This window comes from Cariama cristata, unplaced genomic scaffold (genome assembly GCF_000690535.1).
Source record: "Cariama cristata isolate BGI_N322 unplaced genomic scaffold, ASM69053v1 scaffold40660, whole genome shotgun sequence".
Classification (NCBI taxonomy): domain Eukaryota; kingdom Metazoa; phylum Chordata; class Aves; order Cariamiformes; family Cariamidae; genus Cariama; species Cariama cristata.
This window is the reverse complement of record NW_009597139.1, coordinates 12358-39529: the sequence shown is the minus strand read 5'-3', so window position 1 is coordinate 39529 and position 27172 is coordinate 12358. Positions and strand designations below refer to the sequence as shown.

At 36.6% G+C, this 27172-nt stretch overlaps 1 protein-coding gene across 1 annotated transcript in view; it reads right to left on the bottom strand.

The window, feature by feature from the left end:
* Window positions 1-27172, bottom strand: part of BTAF1 (BTAF1 RNA polymerase II, B-TFIID transcription factor-associated, 170kDa) — a gene marked incomplete at its 5' end in the record, with an annotated part of 35879 nt that overhangs the window by 6390 nt on the left and 2317 nt on the right. The window contains 23 exon segments of the mRNA XM_009708754.1: window positions 203-355; window positions 3332-3480; window positions 3901-4102; window positions 5884-5993; window positions 6085-6238; window positions 7197-7387; window positions 8431-8857; window positions 10752-10955; window positions 11441-11615; window positions 11784-11926; window positions 12442-12591; window positions 12834-12938; window positions 13013-13133; window positions 14268-14392; window positions 14534-14674; window positions 15228-15404; window positions 15693-15788; window positions 17236-17325; window positions 20633-20701; window positions 21994-22105; window positions 22765-22901; window positions 23196-23359; window positions 25740-25886. Of these exon segments, the coding sequence (XP_009707056.1) occupies window positions 203-355; window positions 3332-3480; window positions 3901-4102; window positions 5884-5993; window positions 6085-6238; window positions 7197-7387; window positions 8431-8857; window positions 10752-10955; window positions 11441-11615; window positions 11784-11926; window positions 12442-12591; window positions 12834-12938; window positions 13013-13133; window positions 14268-14392; window positions 14534-14674; window positions 15228-15404; window positions 15693-15788; window positions 17236-17325; window positions 20633-20701; window positions 21994-22105; window positions 22765-22901; window positions 23196-23359; window positions 25740-25886 (3542 nt within the window).

Sequence of the window (27172 nt, the reverse complement as noted above, 5' to 3'; positions counted from 1 at the left end):
GGGGGGAGAATTTAAACAAAAAACCAGTTTAAATGACATGCATGACTTCATTTGTTCTTCCTTACCCAAGGGACCAAGATATACACTGCACAGCTAAGAACAAACAAAAAACCCCAGCACCCGAACAACTCCTATCCTTCAATACAAATCGTACTAGACTGGAACTTACTGCTCTTTTAAACTAAAAAGTATAAGCTATTACCTGCTGATATTTTCTGAGCTCTGCTTTGATTGGTACTGGAATTTTATAGTTTTCCAGTTTTTTTCCATCCAATAATTGTTCCAGAAAGTGACGTTCTTTCGCTTTCATTTGGATTAATTCTTCAGACATGTTTGGTGGATCCGGTATACCAGCCTAGGATAATATTTTTAAAGCAGTAAATGCAAGGGCTACAGTACTTAATTCTCACACAGACAATAAGTAATAAACTCTCATACTAGCTTAGATGTTTTCAATGAACATGGCAAAGATCTGCAAATTTCTCAATTGTATAAATCCAAACTCAATGCTATACTTGTTTGCTCCTTGCGGATCAACTCATCCAGGGTTGTAGGGTGCAAAAGACAAATTCTGCCCCAAAGGACACACTGAAAAGCTTGATACAATTCCATAGATGAGGGAAAATCCTGGTCATGCTTGTAAGATTTTTACAAAGACTGAGCTATTCTACCTGTAATTGGGGAGTTTATCTGGCTGGCTAGAGAATCCTTTAACACCCATTTCTCCTTAGCCACCATCTACCAGCCAAAGTTAGATGGATTTTTCCTCCTACAGATGTTAGTGGAATTAGATCTAAAGTGATACTGAAATCCATAGGATGAATTCGAGCAGTTGGAAACTGTCTGGAGAAAAATAACAATGTAAAGCCCTCCAAGTCTGTGGCAGCAGGCCTCAGCTTTCTAGGTACTTCCCATACCAGGCCAGAAGCCCAAAGAAATGATCTGGGGAGCAAATATGCTCAGATGTTCTTACTTGCTAGTAATATACAGTAGCAAGAGAGGCACTGATGTTTTCCCACCATAACACCTGTCATCCCAGTTTTCTGGGCCACGTCCATATTTAGTTAGCTTTATTTCAAAACCCAAGTTACTAATCACTTCAGGAAGGCTCCTGGCTGAGAAGAAAAAGTCTATCAAGAAATTCCACCATGTATGTGGTTAATAAGGAAGGTGGAAAACTAACCCAGATTTCAGATGTTAGAAGTGCTCCAATAAGGTATTTAAGTACATACACACACAGAGACAACAGCCTACTTGTTCAAGGGCTCTTCCTACCCTCACTTTTAAAAGAACATGTCTGAAGTGCGAATACCATGCCAGCTGATGGTTCAAGTATATTGTCAACTCGCAGCATGATTGCTTATCAATAAAACAGGACAGATTAAGTCGAACCATTTATCTTAAAATCCTTCTCTCCATCATATTTTTATTTTTATGGCTGAATGAATAATGAAATTGAGAATAGACATACAGGAAAGTGAGCATAGTTAAGTTCTCCCAACTCATTTATTGCTATTGTTTCCAGTTTCTCACAATTAGAAACCAACACAAAAATACAGATTAGAAGTCCAAGCTTATTCAGATCTCTATCACTTTCACTCATCCAGCAGCTGAATTCAGGTCTTGCAGTTTAGGCAGTATATAAAATGCCAGCAACAAACACAAAAGACTAGATAGACTCTTTGTTTTGCAACAGATCAAAGTCATGATATGAAATTGAAAGAGTGGAAAGAGGTTTTTCTGTTGTTTTAATAATACCACTGTAACTACTGAAAACTGTTAAGAATCTATCTTATGAAATATCTGCAAGACTACCCTAAAAGTCTTCCCATTTAAAAAGGTAAAACTGTATCCATAACACATCCCTCTGTTTTGTTTTTTCAAAGCATGTGTGAAACTGCCTATGAAAACTCGATAATAAAGTCACTTCAATCTCAAAAAAGGATTCCTTAATAAAGTATTTCCCCATAAAACATCTATTTCCCTAGTCCCTAGCAATCTACCTGCTACTCTTTCCAGTGAGATGACTGCAACCCCTCTATAGTTATCAATTTAAACTCCTTGTTTGGCCTAACATTTAAAATTGCTGGCATGCAAAAGACTGTCTCACAATAGTACCACTATTTTTCTCTCATTACTCATCTACTTCACTCTAAGTTTGCATATTTCTAAGTTTGCGTATTTAATATAGTTGAATATCTGATACTGAACTTCCTTAACTGGAAAGGGAAGTCCTAAGGGAGTTCTTCAGTAGCTATGAAAGAGAAACATGAACTGATCATGCATATATCTGCAATTAGTAAAACAAGTATTCTACATTTTTAAGAGATGCTCACCAAATTCTATTAAACAAGCTTTAAAAAAAGTCTAAGCTACATGTATACCATAAGAATGTATTTAGATGCATATGAAGGGCACTGGAATGAACAGCAGCATCTCAGAAATTCATTTCTACTTTGTTCAATTTCAACTTCTTCAATATTTCAGTGTAAGCATAGAGAAAGGAAGTTCTCCACTTAAGGGAGATTGCTAGTTAACAGATTTTAAGGTTCTATTATGCTAAATTAAAAATTGAGATAATAAGAGATACCAAACCCATTAAATTGACAGTGGTGGGGTTTTTTCCATTAGAAACATGCAAACGAGTTCTGAACTGTCTTCTATTACCATCTGGTGGTGAAAATAAGTTACTTAGAAGCCTTGTAGTCATTGAAGTACAATATTAGAAAGGGTCTGAGGTATGCAAGTTGGAGTAGGAGTGAAAAACTGAAGCAAATCTCTACTGATTAAACACTACTGGATGGTAATACACGTAATATCTTGCCCAAAGCTGTAGGGTGGGGCTTTTTGATTTTAAAAACTAGGAATAAGTAACTGTACTTATCTCCACACTATTACTGCTATGTAATTTTTTCCTTTTAAATCAGTATTGCTTTTTTTATGCAATTGTCTTGACCACATACACAACACCACACATATCTAGGGAGAGCACACATATAACTCCTAAGACTTTTGAGCCCAAACTACCAAAAGCAGCATTACATGCAAAATTAATGAATATACACTTTAACTTCATGTACACAGTTGAAATTAGTTTCTTAAAGAAAAATTTTACTTTAACATTAATTTAGAAAATTACTAACAGAGGGTCCAATTTTACTCATTTTACATTATAAAGGACACATCTTCAATTATCCGATACGGACTCAACATCTATAAAAACTGTTACTTACTCAGCATTTAATAATCCAGAAGCTTGGACTTTGTGGCTAGTCAAAAAGTGAGCACAGGACAGTTCACATAGTGAGTATAACTTAAAACTTGAGCTTACCTCAAGAGGCATTAGTCTAATCAGTGTTGCAAAGCACTGAGTAGCCATAAAACGTACACTGTTTGTCTGATCACTCATTCTTCCCAGAACTGGAACCACTAGAAGAACAATGTATGGAACAATACCAACGTCCAGCTGCTCCATTACACCTGGATCAGTTATTAAGGAAATAGCTTCTACCAGTTCAGGAGTGTCTGACATCAGTATATACCTATTGAGTGTGACATCTGCCAGGTAAGTCATTAATACATTACATTCAGATGAACAAGATTTCTACTAACTAAGCCAAGTAGGGAGGTGGGGAAGAGAAGTCTGACCTACCCAGTTACATTTAGGCTAGTGAATTCCATGGTTTGAGAAAGTGAATCATCTCCACCAAAACATCATTTGATATATAAAATAAAGGCAATAGAAATGAAAGTTTCTTCTATTTCTTGTCTACAGGAGACAAATAGCTTAACATTTTATTTCATTCCTCCTCCCATTTTTTTCAGGCAACCATTTTTGTTCCCCCAAATTAAGCAACTGCAAAGATTTTTCCACATTTTTGAATACTCAAGCAAGGATACATGCAAGTGCTTCAATTGCACCTTCTTGTTTGGTGTTGTCATCTATTGCTCCCAACCACGGTAGAACTTTCTCTAGAAAGATATTCATTGTTTCCATAGTAGCTATTTTGCTCATAACACCTACACAACGAGCAGCCATGTGTCTCACTGCAGTGCTGGGATGTTGAAGGCACATATAAAGATGAGGCAAGTGCTCTATTAACTGAATAGAAGGGTGGGGAGGAAAAGGTTAATATGAATCATAAATAAATTACTGAATTATTTTGAAGTAAACAGTCTTTTTAAGTCACTGTTGCCTCCCAAAGAATGCTTGAAATGGCTCCTTCACAAGATCTAATTGTTTAGAACTGAAAAATTGTTCAGAAGAGAAAGACCATTAAACTTTGAACAAGTAACTCTCCCCAATACAGTTAAAATTCAGGGTAACAAAATATTTAGGGTTTTAGTCAAAACGAAAGTTAGAGGCCCTTGATAATTAAGGAAGTGTTTCACACTGGAAAAATACAGTACTAAGTACTCAGAACTTTTTATTAAAAAAAAAAAGAATTCTTGCTTAAATACAAATACGTAGATTAAAGAATTCCTTCCAGCTAGCAAATTTGTCCTAGACTCATCCCATTTATGTTTAGACAGATTAATTATCCATGTTGGGAGTCGTATTAACTCCCTGACAAGACAGACACCCAGAAGGAAATTCACATCTTCCCAAGGGGGTATGTGTGTACATCTATGTCTTTTTTTCATCAGCACAAATACGTTTTTATGTCAGATATCTTAAACAGATGGTCAGTTTTTTTCCTAGCATGGAATTCACTAAGTATTAGCTTTGATGAACCAATTCCAGCCTCTGACTTTCTCTGATTTTTTTTTGAAACCTGTATACAATATCAGCATCACCCCAAACCAATCTACACGTTAACTACACACCATATATATGCATTTATATAAACTACATATATTAAAAAAAAAAATCTTTCCATGTCATAGGCTAAATTCACTCTAAATCACTTCAGCATTTTATTAAAATAGGTAAGAAACAATTCCATATGTTCTGTATGGATCCTCTCCATCTGCTCAGAATTCCGCAGCCATTCCAGTGCTACTATATTTAGTCTAAAATATAGTACTGCAGATAGGCTAGTACTGAAAATTATGTTCAGATGCAGGCATAGCAATGGACTTCCTTGTTCTGTTTCTTTCTTAACTTTCTATTTTTTAACCAGTATTTTACATTCACCTGATACTTTCACAGAATTATCTAAACTCCAGGATCTCTCTCCTGGATAGAAATAGTCAGTTCAGAGCCTACTACTGCATGTAAGATGTTAAGTCTTTTACATTGAGTGGTGGGTAGAAAGAAATAACTTTAAAAATTAATCAAATCCAGTCTACTTGTGGGTAAACTGAAGTCTCCCATAATTTTTGCATTCCCTGCACAGGAAGCCTTTCTGACAACCTTCGACCTGTTACACAGTAGTCAGGCAGTAAACTGTGCAGTCTTTACGACTACTATTTTTCCAGGTTCAGAAAATTTGGAATTAGAATAAAGCAGAGTGGATATGCTGATTTCAATGTAACATAATAGCATAAATATTGTAACTTAAACTTTGGACACAACTTTGTTTGGGCATCTCATTCAGAAAAGGGTAGGTCAAGGCTAGACTGTAAGTAGGTGTTTGCTTTTGTGGTTTATTCTACAACCTGCATAAACAAATACAGAATTTAATACCCTGTAGGACACGGGAAAAAAACAGCTTTAAAACAGAACAGCTTAACTGCTTAAAGACAGAAGGCTCTGTCTTCAGCTTATCAAGACAAGGATACAGGACTTAGAGAACTGGCAGGCTAGCAAGTGAATAAAAACACAATTTGAGCAAAATTAGAAAGACATCTAAAAAGAAGCCTTACAAAACAAAGATTTAGAACAGTGGCAATGAATAGACTGAATTACTTCATACAAAAGCTGCTTTAGAATATGATTACCAGAGGATGTAGCTGAATATCCATTGAAGCCGCTGTTGTTTCAAAAACCTGCAAAGAATTTACTAGCTCTTGGGCAGGAGCATCTCCTTTTTCCAGTAAGGACTTTCGGTCTGTTAAAAACAGAAAAGGTATTCAGTTTAAGACTGACATACTGCTCCAGCCCACTAGCCTCTCCCAGCTTAAAATCAGAAGTGTAATTACCAAAATTATTTGTGTCAACGTTGTTCCTTAATGAACCAACCATAGCATCCCAGAGATGTGGCAATCCCATTGCCATTTCAGCACCAAAATGTTTAGCTATAGTAGATAAGGCAAACTCAGCTCCTCTTCTCTGTACAACATAAGGTTTCTGAGCCTAGAATTAAACAATTTAACAAAGTAGTGAGGACAGATGCATTTAAGAATAACAATTATTTTCAAGGAGGCTCCCATTGTTATATAGGCATGCAATTCTGATTGTGTTTATAGCTACCTACAACACAAACAAAAAAAAAATCAACCAGAAAATGTAAGTTACTCACTTTATTCTTTATACAGGTAAAAAATGAAAATTTTTTATAGCAAATTACTTAAATCCTACAGATTTGGGGATTTGGCTTTTGCTGACCCAGGCTCATTTCAGCAAGAGGTTTTCCAACTGGTTCCAGTTCCAGAACCTCAGATATTGCCAATATAGGGAAATCAAGAACAGTAACATGCTAGCGAAACTTCCCAAAAGCAGTACTTGATTTGTTAAGCCCTTTCTCTTGCTCCCACCCTCTTTGGAAAGCAGAATTGATAAAAATCACGTTAACAATTAAGAACAAAATCTACAACACTGTTTAGGAATCACAGTCCTGACTAAGATGTTACTAAAACATGCTGAAGTTTTATATGAATAAAACAGTAACAAAAAAAAAATGTAGCATATCAAGTGTGGAAGCCACACATACATCCTAAAGCCACTCATATTTCAAATACTGGTTTTAATGCTTCAGAGCATCCACTGTGCATGAAGACAACCAACACTAACATGGGTAACAGGACACAATCAGAGCACAGCCCATGGAAATCCATTCACATGAATTTATGTTGAGATATTCATATTCTGTACTACATGTAAAATATTTCATGAGTTACTAATTTTCTTAATGACACACTGAAGATTTAAAACCTCATCATCATCAACAAACATATGCTGCTTGCATCACAAAATTTTACTTCAACTCAACTCTCTGGAACATCATCTGGACATTCCTATTATAATGCTATCAACTCCAGTGAATTCAAAGTCATGGAATAGAGGGGTGCAGGTGCAAGTTTTTGAAGTTTACCTCATCAAGTTCTGTAGGAATGCTTCCACTACTGCCAGTGGGGAGATCTGCAATTGGGGCTTTTGGAGCTTTTGGAGTAGGACCTCGCCGACTTGTGATGGCAAAAGCAGCTTTCTGATGTCTGTACAGCGTAATTATTCCCCTGTGCTTAGTAACTGTATGATGCATCCCATCTTTCTCAGAGTTGGGCCCTAAAGGAAAAGAGAGAACAGCTGACAATTTAAGCCGCAGTTTAAAACATAGGTAGAAGTGACAGCTACCTACAAGTCATCTGCATATCTCAATGTGCTCTAAAAAAACCTAAGTGTTATTGTCCTCAAGGACGGAAAAATTTATGTACAGAGTTATTCTGTTAAGAGCACATTACAGACTTTGCATGAAAATCTAAGTGTGCAAACTGCCACGTAAGTTCTTATTCAGCAAGAAACAAAACTTCAGTCAAATACAAAAAGTTTGCACAAGGTTTTTTTTATATAAAACAAGACACTATGTTCTAAAGTTTAAACAGACTTACATTCTGTGTCCTTTACAAACAGTTCAAGACTTCTATCATGATAGAACAGCAGATGCCATTAGTATCTTTGAATTTGTCGATGTTTCTATTTATGCTAGTAAGCTAGGAATGTTATTGTACTCCAAGATGAAGGACGACACATTCATTAAGAAAAAGTAAAATGTATAATGGTGAAACCTTAGAGCAGGTTAGAATCTTTGAGAGTATTAAGGTCTTATTTTGTGTTGTTCATTCAATCCATACATTTTTAGCAAGGGACAGTCACTCAAAGAAAATCCATGACCATAGCACGCATAGGATTATTTGTTCATTTTGAGCACTGTCTTCATCTTTTGTTATCTTACTATTAGCCTATAGAACATAACACAAGTCAGACTTTTTTCTAACAGGCTACTCTAATTTCCATATTTCAATTTCAATTAAAATGTTCATAACATATCTAAGTGAAAGGTGATCACAAGCAGTAATAAACAACAGTAAGTAACTGACAACTGAAACTAAGGTCTTTTGCAAATAAGTCTTCTAAAAACTATACAGATCATTAGTTGCACACAGTGTGTAGTTTAAGATACCAAAATGAAATAAATTACTAATAAATGAAGACTCTGTTGCTGGCATTTTAAAAACACTGAAAACAAGACTCTCTCAAATACTCATTTTAACAGTTCAGAGACAAGCACAGACACATTTTAAGAATCCTGGCAGTCTTAGGTATCATACCTTTCGAGTTTTCATGGCTACTCTGAGGCTGTGCAGGACATGCTGCTAGTGGGGTAAGATGTGGATCCACACAGAGGGAGTTGCAGAGATTTTTTATAATCTTTGAGTTGGGACAAGGAGACCTTGTTGTACACTGCTGAAGTAACTTCGCTATACATGAAGCCACATAGTTTTGTACAAGAGTATTCTCTTCTTTTTTGATAGCTTCCATTAAGGGTTTTATAACAGGGTTTAGTTTTTCTGGAAGTTGCTGCAAGTTCACAACTGCACATGCAGCAAATGTATGGACTCGCAGATGCAACACTTGCCATTCTTGATTTGTTTCTGTAACAGTCATTTGGACTTGTTGTCGTTTACTGTCCAACTGTTGTAGAATTTTAGGATTCAAAGTAAAGGATGATGTCACTTCATTGAAAACAGAAGTAACCTAATAAAAAGAAAGAAGAGAGTTACAAATCTGTTTCATTCACTGTAAACAGGATATCCTCAGAAAACCATGGTTTTCATGGCAGAGCGTGAGTCACTTCACCAGGTATTATCATCTCCGTTTGTCCAGAAAACAGCAGGAAATGCTCCACAATGTACTTTCTGGAATCTTGAACTGCAGCTCAAGGGGAAAAACAGGCATATTATGAACATTTCAAGTCTAGATTCCGAAAGCTAGAAGAAGAGTTTACATACTCTTCCAAATTTAGATTGTCCTGTATCTGCCAGATACATTCAGATATTCTGGCAATATGTAAGCACATGACAGATAAGCAATGGAGAACATACTATGAATACAAGAGGCCAGAAAGGATGTGCAAGGTCCCGTGTGTGAAGAAGCTGTTTCTAAGCTGATTTTCTTTTGAGGAAAGAGACTGGGATAAAATAATCTAAGGAAAAAGTCAGCACAACACAGTAGTTGCAGGACTTGCCATATCCTCCCCCACTCACAATTGGCTGACTACTGTTGCTTAAATCTTTCACAATAACCAGATTAAGAGCAATGTGGAATCATGGAAATGCTGAACTTACTCTACTGACAAGACAGTCAGGCTTCTAAGTACAGGAAAGATGACAACTGTTGAGAGTGTTAGTTTGAAGGCAGTTTTTTTTTCGGTCTTCGCCTTTTACTTTTACATGTTCAGGTCAAGTCTTTCAACTATCAGACTTGTACTGCTTCATTCTATAGATACCTTAAGTTCTACTCCACATGACTTTCATTACTGAAATGACCAAAGGAGGCAAAAAAATATGAATAGCAAGGATGAGCACAGGGTTTTTCTATCTAATCCATGAAGACCCATACTACAATGCAGAGCAGGTTTGGTGTATTTCAAGAAAACCTGAAGAGTTGAAAAAGGGTGCAGAAGAGAGCCACAGAAAATCGCAAGTTGTTATGGAATAGGTTTTCTAATCCAGAATGGTTATCATTCGAAAAAACACAAATTAGCCAAGCAGCCCTGTTACTAGACTCAAGAGTAAACAGTCGAAGTATACAAAAACTCCTGTAACTTCAGATTATGAGCTCACATGATTCTGTCTGGCTTTACCCTGGAAATTTATTCATTTTAATGAATAAATAATCAGACTGGCTGCCAAATCCCCTCAGCCCATATATACAATTATGTATAACCTTAAAGATACATTGAGATTTCCAAGTTAAGCTATTGCATATTACTACATAAATACTACCATCTGAGAATTTCAAGATCCATCATGCTACAGTCATCATGGCCATAATCGTACAAACTTAAACCTTCTCTTATTCTTCTTTCTCCCTGCTTAAGAAGTCAGTTTGGGGTTGGAAGAAAATAATTTTAATTTGTTGCCCCAACATTATCAACTCTAGTGTTGCTTACAGAGCATTTAATGTCAAGAGCTACCTTTTATTAGCACATCTAACACTGCTTTTTCAGATTAAAAAAAAAACACACACAAAACAATTGAACAGCCAGGAAAAAAGGCACTTTAAAACACATGCTTTGGGAGTCCGTGGGGGAGAAGGTCTAGAATATACAGTCAAAACACTAGTAAATAAACTGTGTAGTTTTGAAGGTGTTCCAGCCTGCTTGATTTTCTTCTGTGTAGATTTCAATAGTGAATCTATACCTGGAATCAGAAGCTGTCAGTTATCTACCCTGCATTCTACTTGATTTTTGGCATAGTCTATAAACACCATAGAGGAACTGGTAAGTAGCTATTACATATCTCATGTCAAAGGATGTCTAAAGTCACCACGTTATTTCTGAAAGTTACTGTCTGTGTAATAATTATGCTGAAGATGTGTTTCAAGACAAGCATAGATTTGAAGGAAAGGCAGGCATGCCTCTACTCACCAGCTCATTAGCTTGATCTATTGTAAATACACTGCAGTTTACTCTGTTTCCAATGTCAATGTGTGCATCAGCTAACAGTGAGATGAGTTGTTTACATTCATTCTGCATTCGTGTAAAAGGAACAGCAATTTCATCATAATAGAGATGTTCAGAAAGGACCCCAAGTAAACGAGGCTGCACACAAATGGCCACAGTTCTACACTCCTGTAACGGGAAGAGACATAATTTGCATTTTTTAGTAACCACAATTTCTTTTGTTCAGTTTTGGGCACTAAACAGCACAATCTCGCTACAAAAATCCAGTTTTCGGAAGGACCATTAACATTTGTAACCCAGAATATTAAAGATTATGAACAAAATCTTCTGTCTGCTACTAGAACAGAAGTGATAGTGAATACAGGGAAGGAATGTTAAAAGGAAGCATTGACCTTAGGTAACACACATCTCGAGAACAGACTTATTTGTACAAGAAATATGAACGTATTTACTGATTCATAGTTCTGACAGTTGGCGTTTAGCTACTGAGTAATGTATTTCTCCATTGTCTAACAATCAAGATTTTAGTATTTAGATGTATAAATACCATTTTAGCTTACCAACTGAAATTTTATTTCAAGCTAAGTAGCGGATGACAACCTTTTGGATTAAGATAGTAAGTAAAATTTATTTTTGCTGCAGAAACATCCTACCTTTTGCAAGGCTGCCCACTCACAGATTACTAATGCAACACTAATCCTCTGCAAGGCAGATTTAGAATTCAAGTGGAAGAGCAGTAGCTGAGCTAATGATTCAGCTGGCTTTATTTCTTGAGTAACAGTATTTACACCTGGGTCACAAATGCAGCAACAAAGTGCTCCCAGCAACCTGACAAAATGAGAAAGAACAGTCAATTCAATGTTACAATTACACTGCAGTTAAAGATTCAAAATGAAGATTCCATAAAGTCTACATAATTAGATTTTGGCAAAAACACTGTATAACAAAAAAGATAAATTGCTTTTAAATATTTTTTCAGGTTTCCAGTAAACTGACTTTGCTGCCATCATCCGAGCTCGCATGACAACATAATCCCTGGTTGCTGGATCTTCTGCAATGCTGTCTGCCCCAGCAATGTATTCCTGAATCACTTCCTTATTCTGGGCTTGACCTTGACGCAGTTTAGCACCTGCCTTTTCCTATGGAGTAAAGTTAGGAGAGGTTGAAAGTAAATGTGTTTGTAATAGAAAAGATGAATTCATATTCCATAGCATTTCCAATAACCATCATACCCTGCAAAAGTTGGACTAAGCCAGAATGTTTCTTAGGTAACAGACTTCCAAGTAGTTAATCATTGCAAATGACCTCTCCACTAATAGTTTTCTATGGTCCTATAAAATGTATGATATCATTCCTTCACTGTAATACTAAAACTAATACTTGACATACAGCTGATGAACTGAGTCAACACAGAGGAAAAAAGAAACCTCTTTTAGCATGTTTTCAGAAATAACGTAATACTTTTAGACTTAACTCAGCCCTGCAAATAGATAGCTACGGATCCATGTGAATAAAGACTTTATAAAGTATTCACAGGAAGCGTGCAAGAAAGGCACCACCACTCCCCTCTAATACCTTTAGAGCATGTCTTCATACACAGATAATCGATTTCCTACTTTCCTCAGAACAGTTAGTGAGGTCACATTTCACTTACTTTTGATCTGGTTTTTACTTCTAGCAACATGTTTAAGTCAATGGGCAAATGAGATGGCTGCATCATTAAGCAGAGCCAGGCTCCCATCCATGGACAAGCAGCCGCAACCACGTACTGTACAGATGCCTTGTTTAACAGTTCCAGCCAGACCTTGGGAAACAACCATAGTGGAAATCATGACAAATTTGTATGCGGTCTACGTAAGATCACATACGTGCTGACAAACTGAGGGAACCATCCTATTCTCCTTCACTCTATAGTAAAGCATCACATAGGCTATTACAAAATAATTAACATGAACACACTATTCTTTATTTGCACAAAAGTGCAGAGGATATGAGAGAGCAGGATACACAAACACTATATATCTAGGTCATAAGTCACGCAAATACCTTGTGAATAAGATCCAGAATTTCTTGGTTGCTTTCCAAGATACAAAATTGAAATATGTGCCTCAACATGTCTTGCAGAATTGGAGTCAGCCATGTTGAAGAGCTCTGAAAGAAGGATATCACATGATCAAGCAGATTCCAATATGCATTATAGTAAAACGCTAATAACTAATTCTTACCTGGTCTTGGGTAGACAGCAGTGTGAACAGTGTTTCCAGTGCTGCTTTTCGCACCGAAGATATTGTATGATGCAAGAAGGGCCACACACGTGGGACCAAAACTGTGAGTGACTGCTGAATACTAGTACATGAAGGGTAGATGTAGAGGCAGTGATGGGGGGGACAAAAAACACACACAGCTAAGTTAAAACTTTATAACTGAGGATAAAATTATCCAAAAGAAAGCTTTTTTTTTTAAAAAAAAAAAAAAAGAGAACAGTATTATTGCATATGCTTGATGATTTTAAGTGAAGGCTCAAGTTACTACAGCTTAAACATTTAAAACAGTTTAAGTCAGTATCTTTTTTCAGGAAAACACTGGGTTTTTTTCTTACTGGTATAAAGAACTAGTTGAATCAAGTATGTATTTTTACCATTTTGTTTCCCAGATTGTACTTCGGGCTTTGTTCAACTATTTAGAAACAAAGGGGTTTTTTTGGTCTTGGATCTTTTGTGCATGAACTTACACATTAACTGATGTAAGCAATACACACTGAATTAAAGATGGCATTAGTGACAAAATGTCATTCTTAATTTTGGACATGGGCAAAAACCAGCTTCAGCTGTGACAATCATTCAGGATGAGAAAGACAAGATGCTTTAACACATCTCCCTTAAGTGCAGATACTCTGAATTAACCATGTGTATAATGAAAAATGTTAACATACTAACATGCAATTCCTTTCACTTGACAGAGTTCCAAATAGAGTGGAACTGTGACTTGTTGAAGACAATGCCTAGAATTACTGGTTGTACTATGGATGTGAATTTTCAAGTTTGTAGCTTTCTTTAGAGCTGTCCCAATAGCAAAGTTCTACAGGTACATGCATGTGTTTTAATGTACACAGTTTGCTCTCTTGTTTGGGGTTTGTCAACAAGGAGCAGACAAACGAGTTGTTTGTGTGCAGGACCACCATATGAGTAGAGCCGATATTCTTTACTAAAATACCCAAGATGAATTGAGAGTTGGGAGGGAAGTCCCATATAAACAATGTCTAGTACCTTTTAATTATTTTGTTGTCTTTTACTAATGTAATGAAAATCGAAGCACTGTCCTAACCTTCACTTTAAGGAAAAGCAAAAGTAAAATTAAGATACTAATTTAAATCAAGCATCTCCTTGGCACGCTATTTGAAAGCAACTTTGAATATTCCAATTTGAAAATAACTGGACAGTGAAACCTGCAGTACCGAAGTAATACTAATTAAAAAGTTACCTGCATTTGCGGACCTGAGGATAAGTCAGAAGGGAAGAAAGAAGGATCATGATACTGTTTGTGGAAGCTGTCAAGTCATCCAACTCCAGAAGTGCATCCCACAAGGTATTAAGAATAAAAGGCACCTATACAAATAAGCAGAAGAGGTTACTGTTAAAAAAAAAAAAAAAGGAGGAAAACTCAAGTGCTGCCTCTAAGCATTATTTTCTTCATTCAGACCAGAAGCGAATTTTTCAATCAGAACTGATGGAAAAAAATTCAGTCACCTTCTGAGACTGAAGTTGGACCAGGCTTTCCACTACTGGTACTAAAGATGCTGCAGCAACAGCTCGGACATCATCATCCAGATCTTGGAGACCTTCAATTATTGCAGGCAACACTTTAGGCAATAAAGAGTTGATCATGTCCTGTCAAAAACATCAAAAGCATTTTTAAACTTCAAAAGCATATAATGCCCCAAACAATGAAAATGTACTGTGTGTGAATAAACCTGCTTGTTATATAAAACAGAAGCTACAGGTCCAAGACTATAATCTAAATATTGTAAGTTACCATTCATGAAGTAAAACCTAGGTTATAAATTTGAATGAACTGTAACTCAGCTCAGTTTTGGTGTAAACAAAGCTCAGTGTTTGCAGAATATTATCATGAATAGATATTAAACTTCTTGTAGCACTCAGCTCTGTTAACTTCACACATGAAAGTATCATCAAAACCATGCAACTGTAGCCTCTATTGATAATGTTTTGTGCAAGTAACTTATCAAGTCACAGCAGTACAACTTTGCTATATAATTGCAGATTTCTGCAGCCTGGATATAAAAGTGCATCTTACAAGCTGCATAAGACTGCGGTGGAAGCAAGCTTGCTTTATCATACCCATCTACTGTTCAGCCACATCCTCTACTTTGAGCAGTTTTTCGTTCCAAAGCTCTCTGCAATTTGTCATGAGGGTTATTACCTGACGTACTGCCAAAGCATACTTTATTCCTAGGAGACCACCATGTCTCACTTCCCACTGTTCCTGTGTAAGCAGCTTCAGGAGAACATCCACAGTTTTATGAACTCCAGCCTCATTCATATGTTTCAATACTACTCCCAAAGTCTGAGCACAAGTCTCACGTACTGGTGCTACCACCTAGGAAAAAGGAAACGATAAAACAGATACCTCAGTATGAAATTTGACATAGAGATCAATTGAGTAGAGTCAGATGACCAAAACTGCTGTACAAACAAGGTGAAATTTATGTATCAGCTACTTCACAATAAGCATCTGTGAGCAGTTACAACAGGCACATGCAGTAGCACTGTACAAAGCACAGCTGATCTGCTGCAATATTATCCCCTGCAGAAGCCTTCCGATCTACCCATTCAGTCAGAGACGTGTGAGTGAACTTACTTCATCTGAACTTATGAGACAACTTACTTCATCTGAAACAAAGTCTCCAAATCTGTCTAATGCAAACACACAAAGAAGTCTAATAACCAAGTCTTCTAGCCACTCCTGATGCTGCTGAATCATCTGTAAAAAGAAAAATTGAACACCTTGACTATATTTATTCATAAGGTATTTCTGATATGCTTGCTTTAGCTGAATGTAGTAATCTTGCACAGATAATCAAGGTAAAACAGTCAGCACTAATTCAGCTCACCTGCCTTATTACAAACATCACAATTTTTTAAAAAAACCACATAGTACCTTTATCAAAAGGCTAGAAAGCACCTTGTAAGGTAGACACAACTTTATTCCTACATAGCACAAAGTCATTCAGATAATTTACCTAGAACATATTGACAATTAGTCAGTATAGATTAATTAATACAGTTGAAGAATATTTACAAATAAACATAAACTATGAAGCAGTACTTCACTGTGGGAGACTCAGTGAAAGGAACTTGCTTTCCAGCCACCTCTCCTCCAGATTTAATAAAGTAATTTGGACCAAGCTTGTCCTGAAGCTCTGAGAGACTCAACAGCTCTGTCAGTCTGAATCTCAGAGCAGAAGCCCCATAAAAGCAACTGCTCAGGCATCATCTTTGTCATCTCCACTGTTTGCCTACTAGATCACCACTTCCCTTGAAACTACAATTTTCATGAACAAAACTTACATGATGTTATGGATTTCATATTCCCATACGTGTCAAAGAATTATAGCCTGCATATAGCATGCACAGCAGCCTTTGAAGTTAGCCTGGAATATACATATAAATAGTTAAGAAACTGTTTAAAGTATCTTATCATTGCAGCTATGTTATTATTACCCTGCAGCATCCATGGAACAAATACTACTCCACGTGGAAGTGAGGAGAGAGAGCAGCTTTTGCTTTCCCCCCTGTACAAAGTATGCTGAAGTAGCTTGATTTACATTTGATAAATGTCTCTCCTCATTCTTCAACACTCTCTAAACCACAATGTCTCCCAGTTGCTTTTACAACAGCAACATCAGTATGAATCTGGATGAGATTCACTATTAGTAAACAGGCGATTAGTCAGGATATTTTAAAAAGTGTTTTCCTTTTAAACAGACTATTTAAATACTTTTTCTCATAATAACAAAGCAAGCAGACTGATATACCTTACCATTTAAGTGAACAGAATTAGATGGTTTGAGACACTTTGCTAGAGTTACATAATCAACTTGCCAATTTTGTTTCAGCACACCCTTACTGTGACCTGAAAATAGTATTTTTCTAGTATGGAAGCTAGTGTTTAATAACTTTACACACAGTCTACATATTAATGGTTGCTTATACAGTAGTATTGGGTTTTTTGCACAGACCTTTTTCAAAGAATGTTAACAATTCATCATTGCATACAGTGATTTCATCTAGATTATTTCAGGCAGACAAACTTCATGGTTTGTATTCCCCCAGATCACCCACCTCCTGCAAAGTTTAAGTATTCTATGAAGTCTGTTTTCTAAACTTCATTTAAGTAACATGTTAATTCTACATCACTGGAAACTTACCTCTTCTAAAGAGCTATCTCCCATTTTACCACCACTTTTACCATGAGCTTTAAGTATCTCTCTCAGTCCGGTACCTGCACCATGTCGAACCTAGAAAAGTGACAGAAAATGTAAATTTTTAAATATTTAGGAACAGAAGATAAAAACCACACTGGGTAACTGAAACAATACTTCTTTATTCTTAATAGAGACATTTCAAGTGCTGCAGAGTTAGTGGTACTTAGACTTGCGGGAAAGGGTAGTATTTTATTAGATCAAATCATATCATATACTTAAATACTAATCTGTCCAAAACCAATCTGTTTTTTTCCTAAGTATTTGCCAGCTTATGGACAGAAGCAATTAAGAATTGCTTCTATTTTCTAACACAGAAGATATTGTTACCAGATTTACAATAATGTAGACAAAGACAGTTTTCATTTAGTTTTAGCTCATTTTAAGACACTAGTTTTCAGAGAAAGTATCATTCTCTTTCTATTATGTATTATATTTCTCCACAACTCTATTTCTTAAACAGAGTTTGGATCCCCACTGAATATTCTGGGGTCTGCAAAACAAATTTCTGAAAATTACTATTCTGCATAGCTTACAAACCTGCCTTGCTTAGCTAAATATTAAAAAAAAAGTGAACAAGCAATATGGGAAAGCAAATTATATCCCCTTGTATGTTCCCACCAAACACAAACAGTTGAACACACTAGGAAGTGCAGGAAGTGACAGAAAACCAGTAGAAAGATGTGCTACAGACACACCTGTTTCTGGTATTTTTGATACATAACTTGACTAGTAATTGGCTAATCAAGAAAAGCCCACTCAACAGATACACAGAAAGTTGCAAAAGCAAAGTTTTGAACCGGGTTTTCATTGAGGAGCCTTTACACAGGTTAGAGCAGAACTTACTCTTTTTTTTTTTTTAAGGACACTTCATACACATGCTCGCTGCTAAGAGAAAATTATTGTATTTCATTTCATGATAGTAACAGGAATCGAATAGCTGGTAGGTCCTCCCTTAATCAGAATCTCTTAGATGAAATGCAAGCATACATGTCCCCATATGCACAGCTCAGTGGCTATTGGCAAAAGCTATAAGCAAGTCAATAAAAACCTGTCAGAGCGCCTAGTCTTAAAATCCTAATTGTTCATAATACACCAATCACTTGTTTATTTGGTTCAAGATTGCTTATGAGCTAGTTCTTACAAGCCAAAAGTGGAAGACTTTGCTAGTTAACTTCTCAGCTTTTGCAAACACAAAACAACAGCAAGACAGACAAATGTATAAAGGAAATGCCAGTAGTAGGATTCACCTCGCCTGAGTTCAGCTGCCTATAAGCTAGGCAAGCAGTCTGAACTAGTCATCCAGGCTGCCTCTAGACATTGCAAGAAGATGCCATAGGGCCATTTCATAAGCACGTATTTTAAGGTAGTTTAACCTGTTTTTCATCCAGAACATACCATAATAATGATTCTGTATTCACCTACTTCCTTATTTAAGATGTGTGCGCCCTATATCAAATGTATTAAGAAAGCAACAAGAATGTCTGCATTCCAGCAGATAAGAGGACTTTGGCTTCAACTGCCAACAGCCTGCTTTCAAATAAGATGAGGCTTATTTGAAAGGCCCTACAGAGGGATCTGGACAGGCTGGAGCGATGGGCCAAGACCAACTGTATGAGATTCAACAGGACCAAGTGCCAGGTCCTGCACTTGGGTCACAACAACCCCATGCAACGCTACAGGCTTGGGGACGAGTGGCTGGAAAGCTGCCTGGCAGAGAAAGACCTGGAGGTTTTGGTGGACAGCTGGCTGAACATGAGCCGGCAGTGTGCCCAGGTGGCCAAGAAGGCCTACAGCATCCTGGCCTGTATCAGAAACAGTGTGGCCAGCAGGACTAGGGAAGTGATCACCCCTTTGTACTCCGCGCTGGTGAGGCCGCACCTCGAATACTGCGTTCAGTTTTTGGCCCCTCACTACAAGAAGGACATTGAGCTGCTGGAGCGTGTCCAGAGAAGAGCGACAAAGCTGGTAAAGGGCCTGGAGAAAAAGCCTTATGAGGAGCGGCTGAGGGAGCTGGGGTTGTTCAACCTGGAGAAAAGGAGGCTGAGGGGAGACCTTATCGCCCTCTACAACTACCTGAAAGGAGGTTGTAGTGAGGCAGGGGTTGGTCTCTTCTCCCCGGTAACAAACACCGACAGGACAAGAGGAAACTGTCTCAAGTTGCACCAGGGGAGGTTCAGGCTCGACATTAGCAAGAACTTCTTCACTGTAAGAGTCGTTAAGCATTGGAATGGGCTCCCAGGGAGGTGGTGGAGTCACCATTGCTGGAGGTGTTCAAAAAACGTTTAGATGTGGTGCTTCGAGACATGGTTTAGTGGGTATGGTGGCATCAGGGACATGGTTGGACTTGATGATCTTTGAGGTCTCTTCCAACCATAATGATTCTATGATTAGCTCAGATGCAGTGATGTGCCACACAAATATAATTATCCTTTTTCTGGGCCCAAAATAATTGTGCTGGCTCCATATGATCTACGTCTGCATTTCCAAGTTTGAAGTCAGTATGAGCAGAGTCAACTTGCTATCACCAAAACTGTGCTACAGATATACCCAAGTAGGTTATACTTGGTGTTAACATTTAATCTCTCAAAAGATCAACTTTATTAAAAATCTAAAGTTAGTTGACAACAGTTATTTCCATTTTCTGCTCAAGGAAGAGAGACCATTGTCAGCTACTTCGTATTTTTGCCTGGAACTGATACCAAAGTTTGCGGAAAATAATATAAAGATTGAATTAAAGGGTCAGCAGAACAGGCTTTGAATCGAAAATAAGCTGTCCAGGCAACCAAATATACAGTTTTTGTAGTTTGTATTTACTATCATTCCGAAAAGATCCTTTTTATAAATGATGAGAACAGTTAATGATTTGTAGCCTACCCCCTGTTACCAAAGGAGCAATTCGCCCTGTTTTCTACTAGTTTAGCATTAGACAAACATACTACTGTTGTCAGCGATAGATTTGCACAATATTCCTCAAACTCTTGATGAGTCCAAGCCTGTTTTAATTACTTCATCTTTTTGACCACAGGTTCATGTGCTTTTATTTTGCTTGAATTTCAGTACTTCCAGAACTCTCACTTATAATCGCTGCTTTCCATATCTTTCCCACTCTCCACTTGAGTATACATTACACAACTGTTATTTCCCCTTTAAATGAGTCTTAAAAAACACTTAAGTTCTCTAAAAGCAGATTTGTCTTGGCTACGTATTCTGTATGACGATTGATGTATTTTTTGATATCCAGCAAAATACTCCTAAGTCATATGCATACAATTTTTGTGCTTCTGTTGAAGCTTTTTTTTTAATCTATAGTTACACCTTAGATACTGCACCTATGTCTTACCTCCCAAGAAGGGTTAAAGAGATCATTGCACACCTCTTCACAAAAGCTTTCCAGAGGCCATTCATTTGCCTAAAATCATAAAAAAAATTTAAGTATAAAATTCAAAGACAAAGGGATCAGGCAAACAATTCTTATACTGTACACCGCTTAGATACATGAAGATAACAAAGACCTCCAAAAGCATAAGTATTTTTCTTTGTTATTGGACAGAATGGAAAAAACCCAACTGACCTATCACACTTCAGAAATTTTGCTGATTGGCACTAGATCTTTTAAAAAGCTTATGAAGTTTGTCTGTTAGTATTGTAACCTCTTCTCTATCATAATTAATTTTGATGTTCTGGAATTCAGCCTCCCTTCTAGAACCATGCTAAGGCAGAATATTAAGCAAAGTTTCTTATCTATTGATTCTTTAAATTTATGAACTTTGCCTTTAAAGAACATAACAGGCAAGTCTCAGTTTGGAATTACACTACATAATCAGATTGGGTCAATTAATCCAGTAATAAACACCACCCTTTTCAAAACACATCCCACGTTTTTGAAAAACAAAAGCATATCCACTATCCTAAACTTTCCTACAAGGAAACTGACATGGCTGTGGAAAGGAAATGATGATTCTAGCATTAAATTCACACCATCACAAACACAAAGCATTTGAAAGGCCAGCAACTAGCAGCTATTCAGCCTGCAGTTATCACTAATCTCTCAGATTCATTTTCCAATCATCATTTCTCAAATAAGAACTTAATTACCAAGCTGTCTGGAAAAATTTTATTTTTGTAGAATACAGACTAATCAAGATAAAGTGTCTTCAAATAAACTTCTATGTACCATTTGTGTGCTGGTATAACATTTTATACAATTTTTCAGCTTTTCAGTCTATTGAAATATATGCAAGTTTTTCTAAGACTAAGGTAATTGTTTAAATCTTCAACCATTAAAGATAGAACTTAATTCTAAATTCAGTCTAATTAAAGGCAAAGATTAAATAATGCGTACATGAACATTTAAATCAAATTATTTATGGCTCAATGTAATCCTACCATTTAAACGTTTAGCACAGTTCTACAGTTTAATACCCAGGTCTGACACCTGTAATCCACCTACTCAGGTTCATTTGGGTCACAAACTGCTACCAATGGATTAAGTGCATTTTCTTCCTCAATACTATACACAGTTTGATGCTCATTTGCTTCATTACATATAAAAGTAAGCTGACAACAGCATTCTTTACTCCATTTTTCTTAATGCTAAAATGACCAAAGAATTTGGGAGCATAAAGGAGTTTTGTTTCACGTTATTCTGCTGAAAAATGGAATGATCCTTCCTGCTAATAACAGCAGAACAATACATCTTACCTCTTCCGGAGCATTTTCTACCAATGTTTTTGAGTCTGTGGCAGGTTGGTTGATGACAACACTTGCAACTTTTCTTCTCTTCTCTTCTGGCTCCCCATCAGTGCTATCATTGCTGAGAAGGAACAAGTACAAGTTTATGAACTGAAAGTGTACTTTAGGGGAAGTAATTACTTCTACAACTGAAGTCTTCAGATACAATAAAGTGTGGCAAGAATACAAAACAAAGAGGTTTAACACTACAAAACATGCAAAACAGGTAAATTTACATGTAAAAAAAATTCAGTGAGGAGACAGCAGAATGCTGTCCCAAATTGGCAAACCTTCGCAGCCTTTTCCAAGAAATACAGAAATTCTTAAATAAAAATCAAGGAAAGATGATTTTGTTTACTGCTTGTTATAAACAGGGTAGGTACCATAATCTGTCACCATAAACTACAGTGAGGGACACAGCATACATCAGAAAGTTGTATCTTAAATTTTTTGTTATCATCTTCTTAAAACTCCCATTTTCATGCACTATTCTCAAGTCATATTTAGTAACAGGGACAAATCACAAATTTTAACTGTAGCATCCCATTATTTCAAGATCTCTCTGAAGCTAGGTCCCTAAAGAAGCTCTAGTGGGAAGAACTATGGCACACAAACTTTTTACCAGCAGCACGACCAGCACGTAAAAGATTGAGATGCAGACAGTAGGAAGTTTTACAACAGAGAAATCAAATCACAGTCCCAGTTTAACTGAAACAAAAGCAAACCAGTTCATCATTATACCTCTTCTCATTAGCTTCCACTGCATCTCTGGATCTTTGCTTTGCAAAGAGCTTAGCCATTCTTTTGGCTTTATTCTTTTGTCTACTGCTCATACCAGCTCGAAATTCTGAGTCAATTAACTCAGCAGCCTGAAGAGTCTGAAAGAGAAGTCATTCACTGTCAATTCTTCTTACAGTGAAGGTCCTGAAAAATTCTCAAACCCACATTGCTTTCAACTTCCCCAACCCTCCATTTCAAACTCAGAGCAGCAGTTTGAAATCAAATAACACTAGCATGCAACTATGAGGCATAAGAATTCAGGAAGCCAAAGCATACCATATTAGATGTTGATCATCATACTTAAAATATAAAGATTATAACCACAGAAGCACAAATAAAAGCAAATCCACTGTATTATTCCCTGCAGTCAAACAGTCCAAGGTTTTACCTACAGGTTGTTTGTTTACTAGTGAAACTGAAGAAGGAGAATAGTCCAGATCTTCATCATTGAAGAGATCTTCAGTATTCATCCCAATTGCAGCACCCATATCTAAACCAAGTTTCTTTTGTAACAGTTTCCTCTGTCGTGCTATCCTCTCTTTAGGATCAATTTCACCTTAAAAAAAGTTTTTAAAAAAGGGAAGATGTGTTAGACTTCCAACCAGATGCATTATTGAAGATCTGCTCAATGAAATAAAATAAGCAAGCCAAGTTACAGAATTAAATTGTACTTGGTTAATACATCAATACAATCTTTTAAACCAAATCACATTGATTCCTAGAAAGACCTTTTCTGCTGCTGAAGCTACACTAGTCCTTCAACTGTGACCAATTTTTAAGCAGAAAATAGCTCCCCTGAAATTCATTAAATTACACTTGGTCTCAGAAGTAAAAAACCCAAGTCTTCCCTGAATTTTTAGTAAAGTGCACTTTGAAAGCAGCAAATTGACATGCTGAAAAATAAATCCAGCAACCGATTCAATAACAAGTGCTTTTTTTAATCAAGCGCATGCATCCTTGTAGGATCTGTTGATTTTGGCAGTCTCGCTTTTTTTTTTTTTTTAAAAAAGGTTTCTTTTACTCCTAAACTTTATCTTCTCTTGGGAAACACAGACCTAAGAAATAACAACCACCAATAAAACTCCTTAAATTATATTCAATCCAATATCCTGTGTTAAGCTAGGTTGAATGTGAACCTGTCTTCTTCAGAAACATTCTTCCTTGTACAATGCACTAGACCCAGGTGTCTTCTTTCTTTCTGCCCAAATTAACTCCTGATGGCAATGCAGACTGAAGCATATGCATAATTTTCCTAGGGTGCTGCAGTCTGTTAACAATCTTATCCTCAATCTTTATGTATCAAGCAAGGCTTGTTTAGGAAGTTAATAGAAGCTACGTCAAGAATGTTGTGAAGCTTCATCACTTTAATGACTGAACACCTAGACTTTGGGAGCACCCACAGAAGGTTTTAGTGCCCGATTAGAATAAACCCTCCAAGTAAACCAAAACTTGTAGCTTGTAAGGCTGTCAGACTTCACTCTCATTTTACATGCGTGGTATTGAAACCAGTCAGGAGATCGGGGTTTTTTCGGTCAAATATCTGCACATAAACTTATAAGCAGGTGACCAATACTGCCAGAATTTTGGGGTATACACCAGCTAGAGTTGTAATCAGTAGTTAATTATATCTGTATCAATAAGGCTTTTTGTTTGTTGCATTTAACTGAGAAGCAGAAACTTCCATTCTCTAGAAAATACTTTTCCTTTCACAAGTTCAGCTCAGGAAAAAGTGTCAAAGACTGCTAATACTAAGTATTATTTAACTTGCTCTACATGCGTTCACATTGGTTACTTATTTGAAGAGAAAAGCTGCTACAAAATTCAGAAGAGAAAGCAGCCTTTATACATTTTCCCACCAGTTAAAAGAAAGCAGAAACTACAGCTATTTTAGTTCCATTTTCTTATTTTTTGATATTATATTTTTTATTTATTTTCATTCATAAAATTATTTACATGCAATCATATGGCACTGGGACAAATCCAACTTCTATTACTTAAACTGTTCTATTCCATCTATTTGATTTCCGAACAGGTAGGGTTTCATTAGAAGAGATGAAACTTGTACACCACCTTATTAATCTAGCATAAAAGATGGCAAGCAATAAAATAGCAGCCAGGCTTAACAGGCGGGATACTGCTGAAGTGTCAGCAGCCATAGGTTCTGTTCCTTGCCAAGCTAGTGAACCTCTGTGTACATGGCACAGAACACATCACACACAGGGAAGAAGTGAATCAGGGCTATGCAGTCAGATCATGGTGCAGAAATATATTTCATTTGGTGCAGAAATTGGAAGATGGGCTGGAATTAGAGCAGGAAAGTACAGTAGTAGCAAAAAAATAATCTTAGATTAAAAAAATTCAATGCCATTACACTGATATAAACCAACTCTCTCAGCTAAAAAGTTACAGAAAGGTATCAGACAAGTCACTTGAAACAAAAGACACCACACAGGCACAGGTATTTGGCCTTCCAAATTTGACAGTTTTACCACAGTATTTTTCACGCAATCTCTCTATACTTGAAACCTTCAAGCTTTTAAATAAGCCACATCCTACTACTGTATTTGGGAGCATTGTTTTAATGAAGAATAAGTGGTGACAATTCCCACAGTTCTTAATAAAGTCTACAGAAATTCTACAGAAGTCTTTAATATTGCTTTGCCGCTCCCTCTATCAGGTTTTCACTCTTCTCTTCCCACCTGTACAGATACTAATTCTGGTAAGAGAAAAATAAACAAACAATACATACCCCCTGAAGAAAAAAAAATCATTGAACTTGAGAAAGGCAATAGAAACCAATTGTATTGGGGAATATTTTCTTTCTTTATGTCCTAGAATTCTGAGAAACTATGGATGACTAGACTCATAATACTGCCACAACAAACTTTTTCAAATCAGTAAGTTTTCTTGTCTGCAAGTAAAATATAAAGATATACCTGATTTATCATCTTGGACTTCAAATTCTGCACCAGCAGATCCAAGAAGAGATGCACCATGTTTTAACAACCGACATATATCAAATCTGTCAAAACGCAACCGATCCGTTGAAGGTGAATCTTCCATAGGACTTTCTAAGCCTGGTTCTAGACAGGACATTGAAAATAATATTAAGGATAATGTGATGAAATTTTTGTTCAAAGGTCCGGCAGAATATTAAACAAGAGAAAGAGGAAGAAATAATTTCTCTCCTCCAAAGGAATCATCAGACATACAGCATTTTGATTCACAAAGTGTAAAGGCTCTGTTTCACAAAGGCAGACTGAAAAAGCTCACAATGCACTCTATTGAATAGAAAAAATTTAATGTTTTTCCCTTGATATATTTAGTTTTTCAAAATATTGGACACTGACATACTACTAGGCCTCCTCTGCACACATACAGCCAACTTGCAGTTTGAACTGCATATGGCTCACAAATAGTTCAAACATGTACTATACCAACACTATATCATATCAACAACAGCAAAACATCCTTGGTATGGAAGCTGGAGAGCAGTTTTAACAGGTATGGGAGAAAGTCAGTTACCAAAGCCTCCTGACATCTAGTTATCAGCTCTTCTCAAATCCAGCTGTAGGTACAGTGCAGTTCAGTACACATACAGAAGAGATTTGTTCCTCACAAGGTATCATACCATTTACTGGTTATTAATTCACTTCCAAAGCATTCCCTCCCCTCAACACTCAAAGATCAGTGTATTTTGTGGCTCTTAGTCATGTGCAGCTTGGTATCCCCCAAAATTGGCTATTTCTACATAAGTCAGCATGCTCACATCCTGAATTACAACCAGCAGTATAAATATAATTGTTGTCTACAAGAAATACAGCATTTAGTTTGGTGTGTTTCATCTCACACTTATTTATGACAGCTTGTTCATTTACAGTAGAATGAGTCTAAGTGCACAAAACACTGTACAAAATAACCACCACCTACATTTCTTCAGACCTGAAGTTAACATTTCATTACACATATACAAAGAGAGAAGTGATTTATAGCAAGCCTAAGAACCTAAATGCAACCAGACCACTGTAAAATATGTGTATTTGATTACATCAAACAATTTAACTGAAGTAAACCAAACAAATGTCTGCACAGCCAGTTAGCCCTGTTAAACAGCACATTTTTCTCAAACATACATAATTAACCTTTCAATTTCATATCCGATAGACAGATATACAAGAACAGGACAATGCATTTGAAAGAGCTGCTGTACTTGAAGACTGACAGGTTGCCCAGTTTCCACGTACAAAAGGAGTGCTGTAAGTAATTCTTGGAACTAGAGTAGTGACATTAACTTCTATCCTTGGTAAAACAGTAAAGTCTATAAAGAAAGTTATTAAGTATATGGATAAACATGATTTACTGGGAAAGA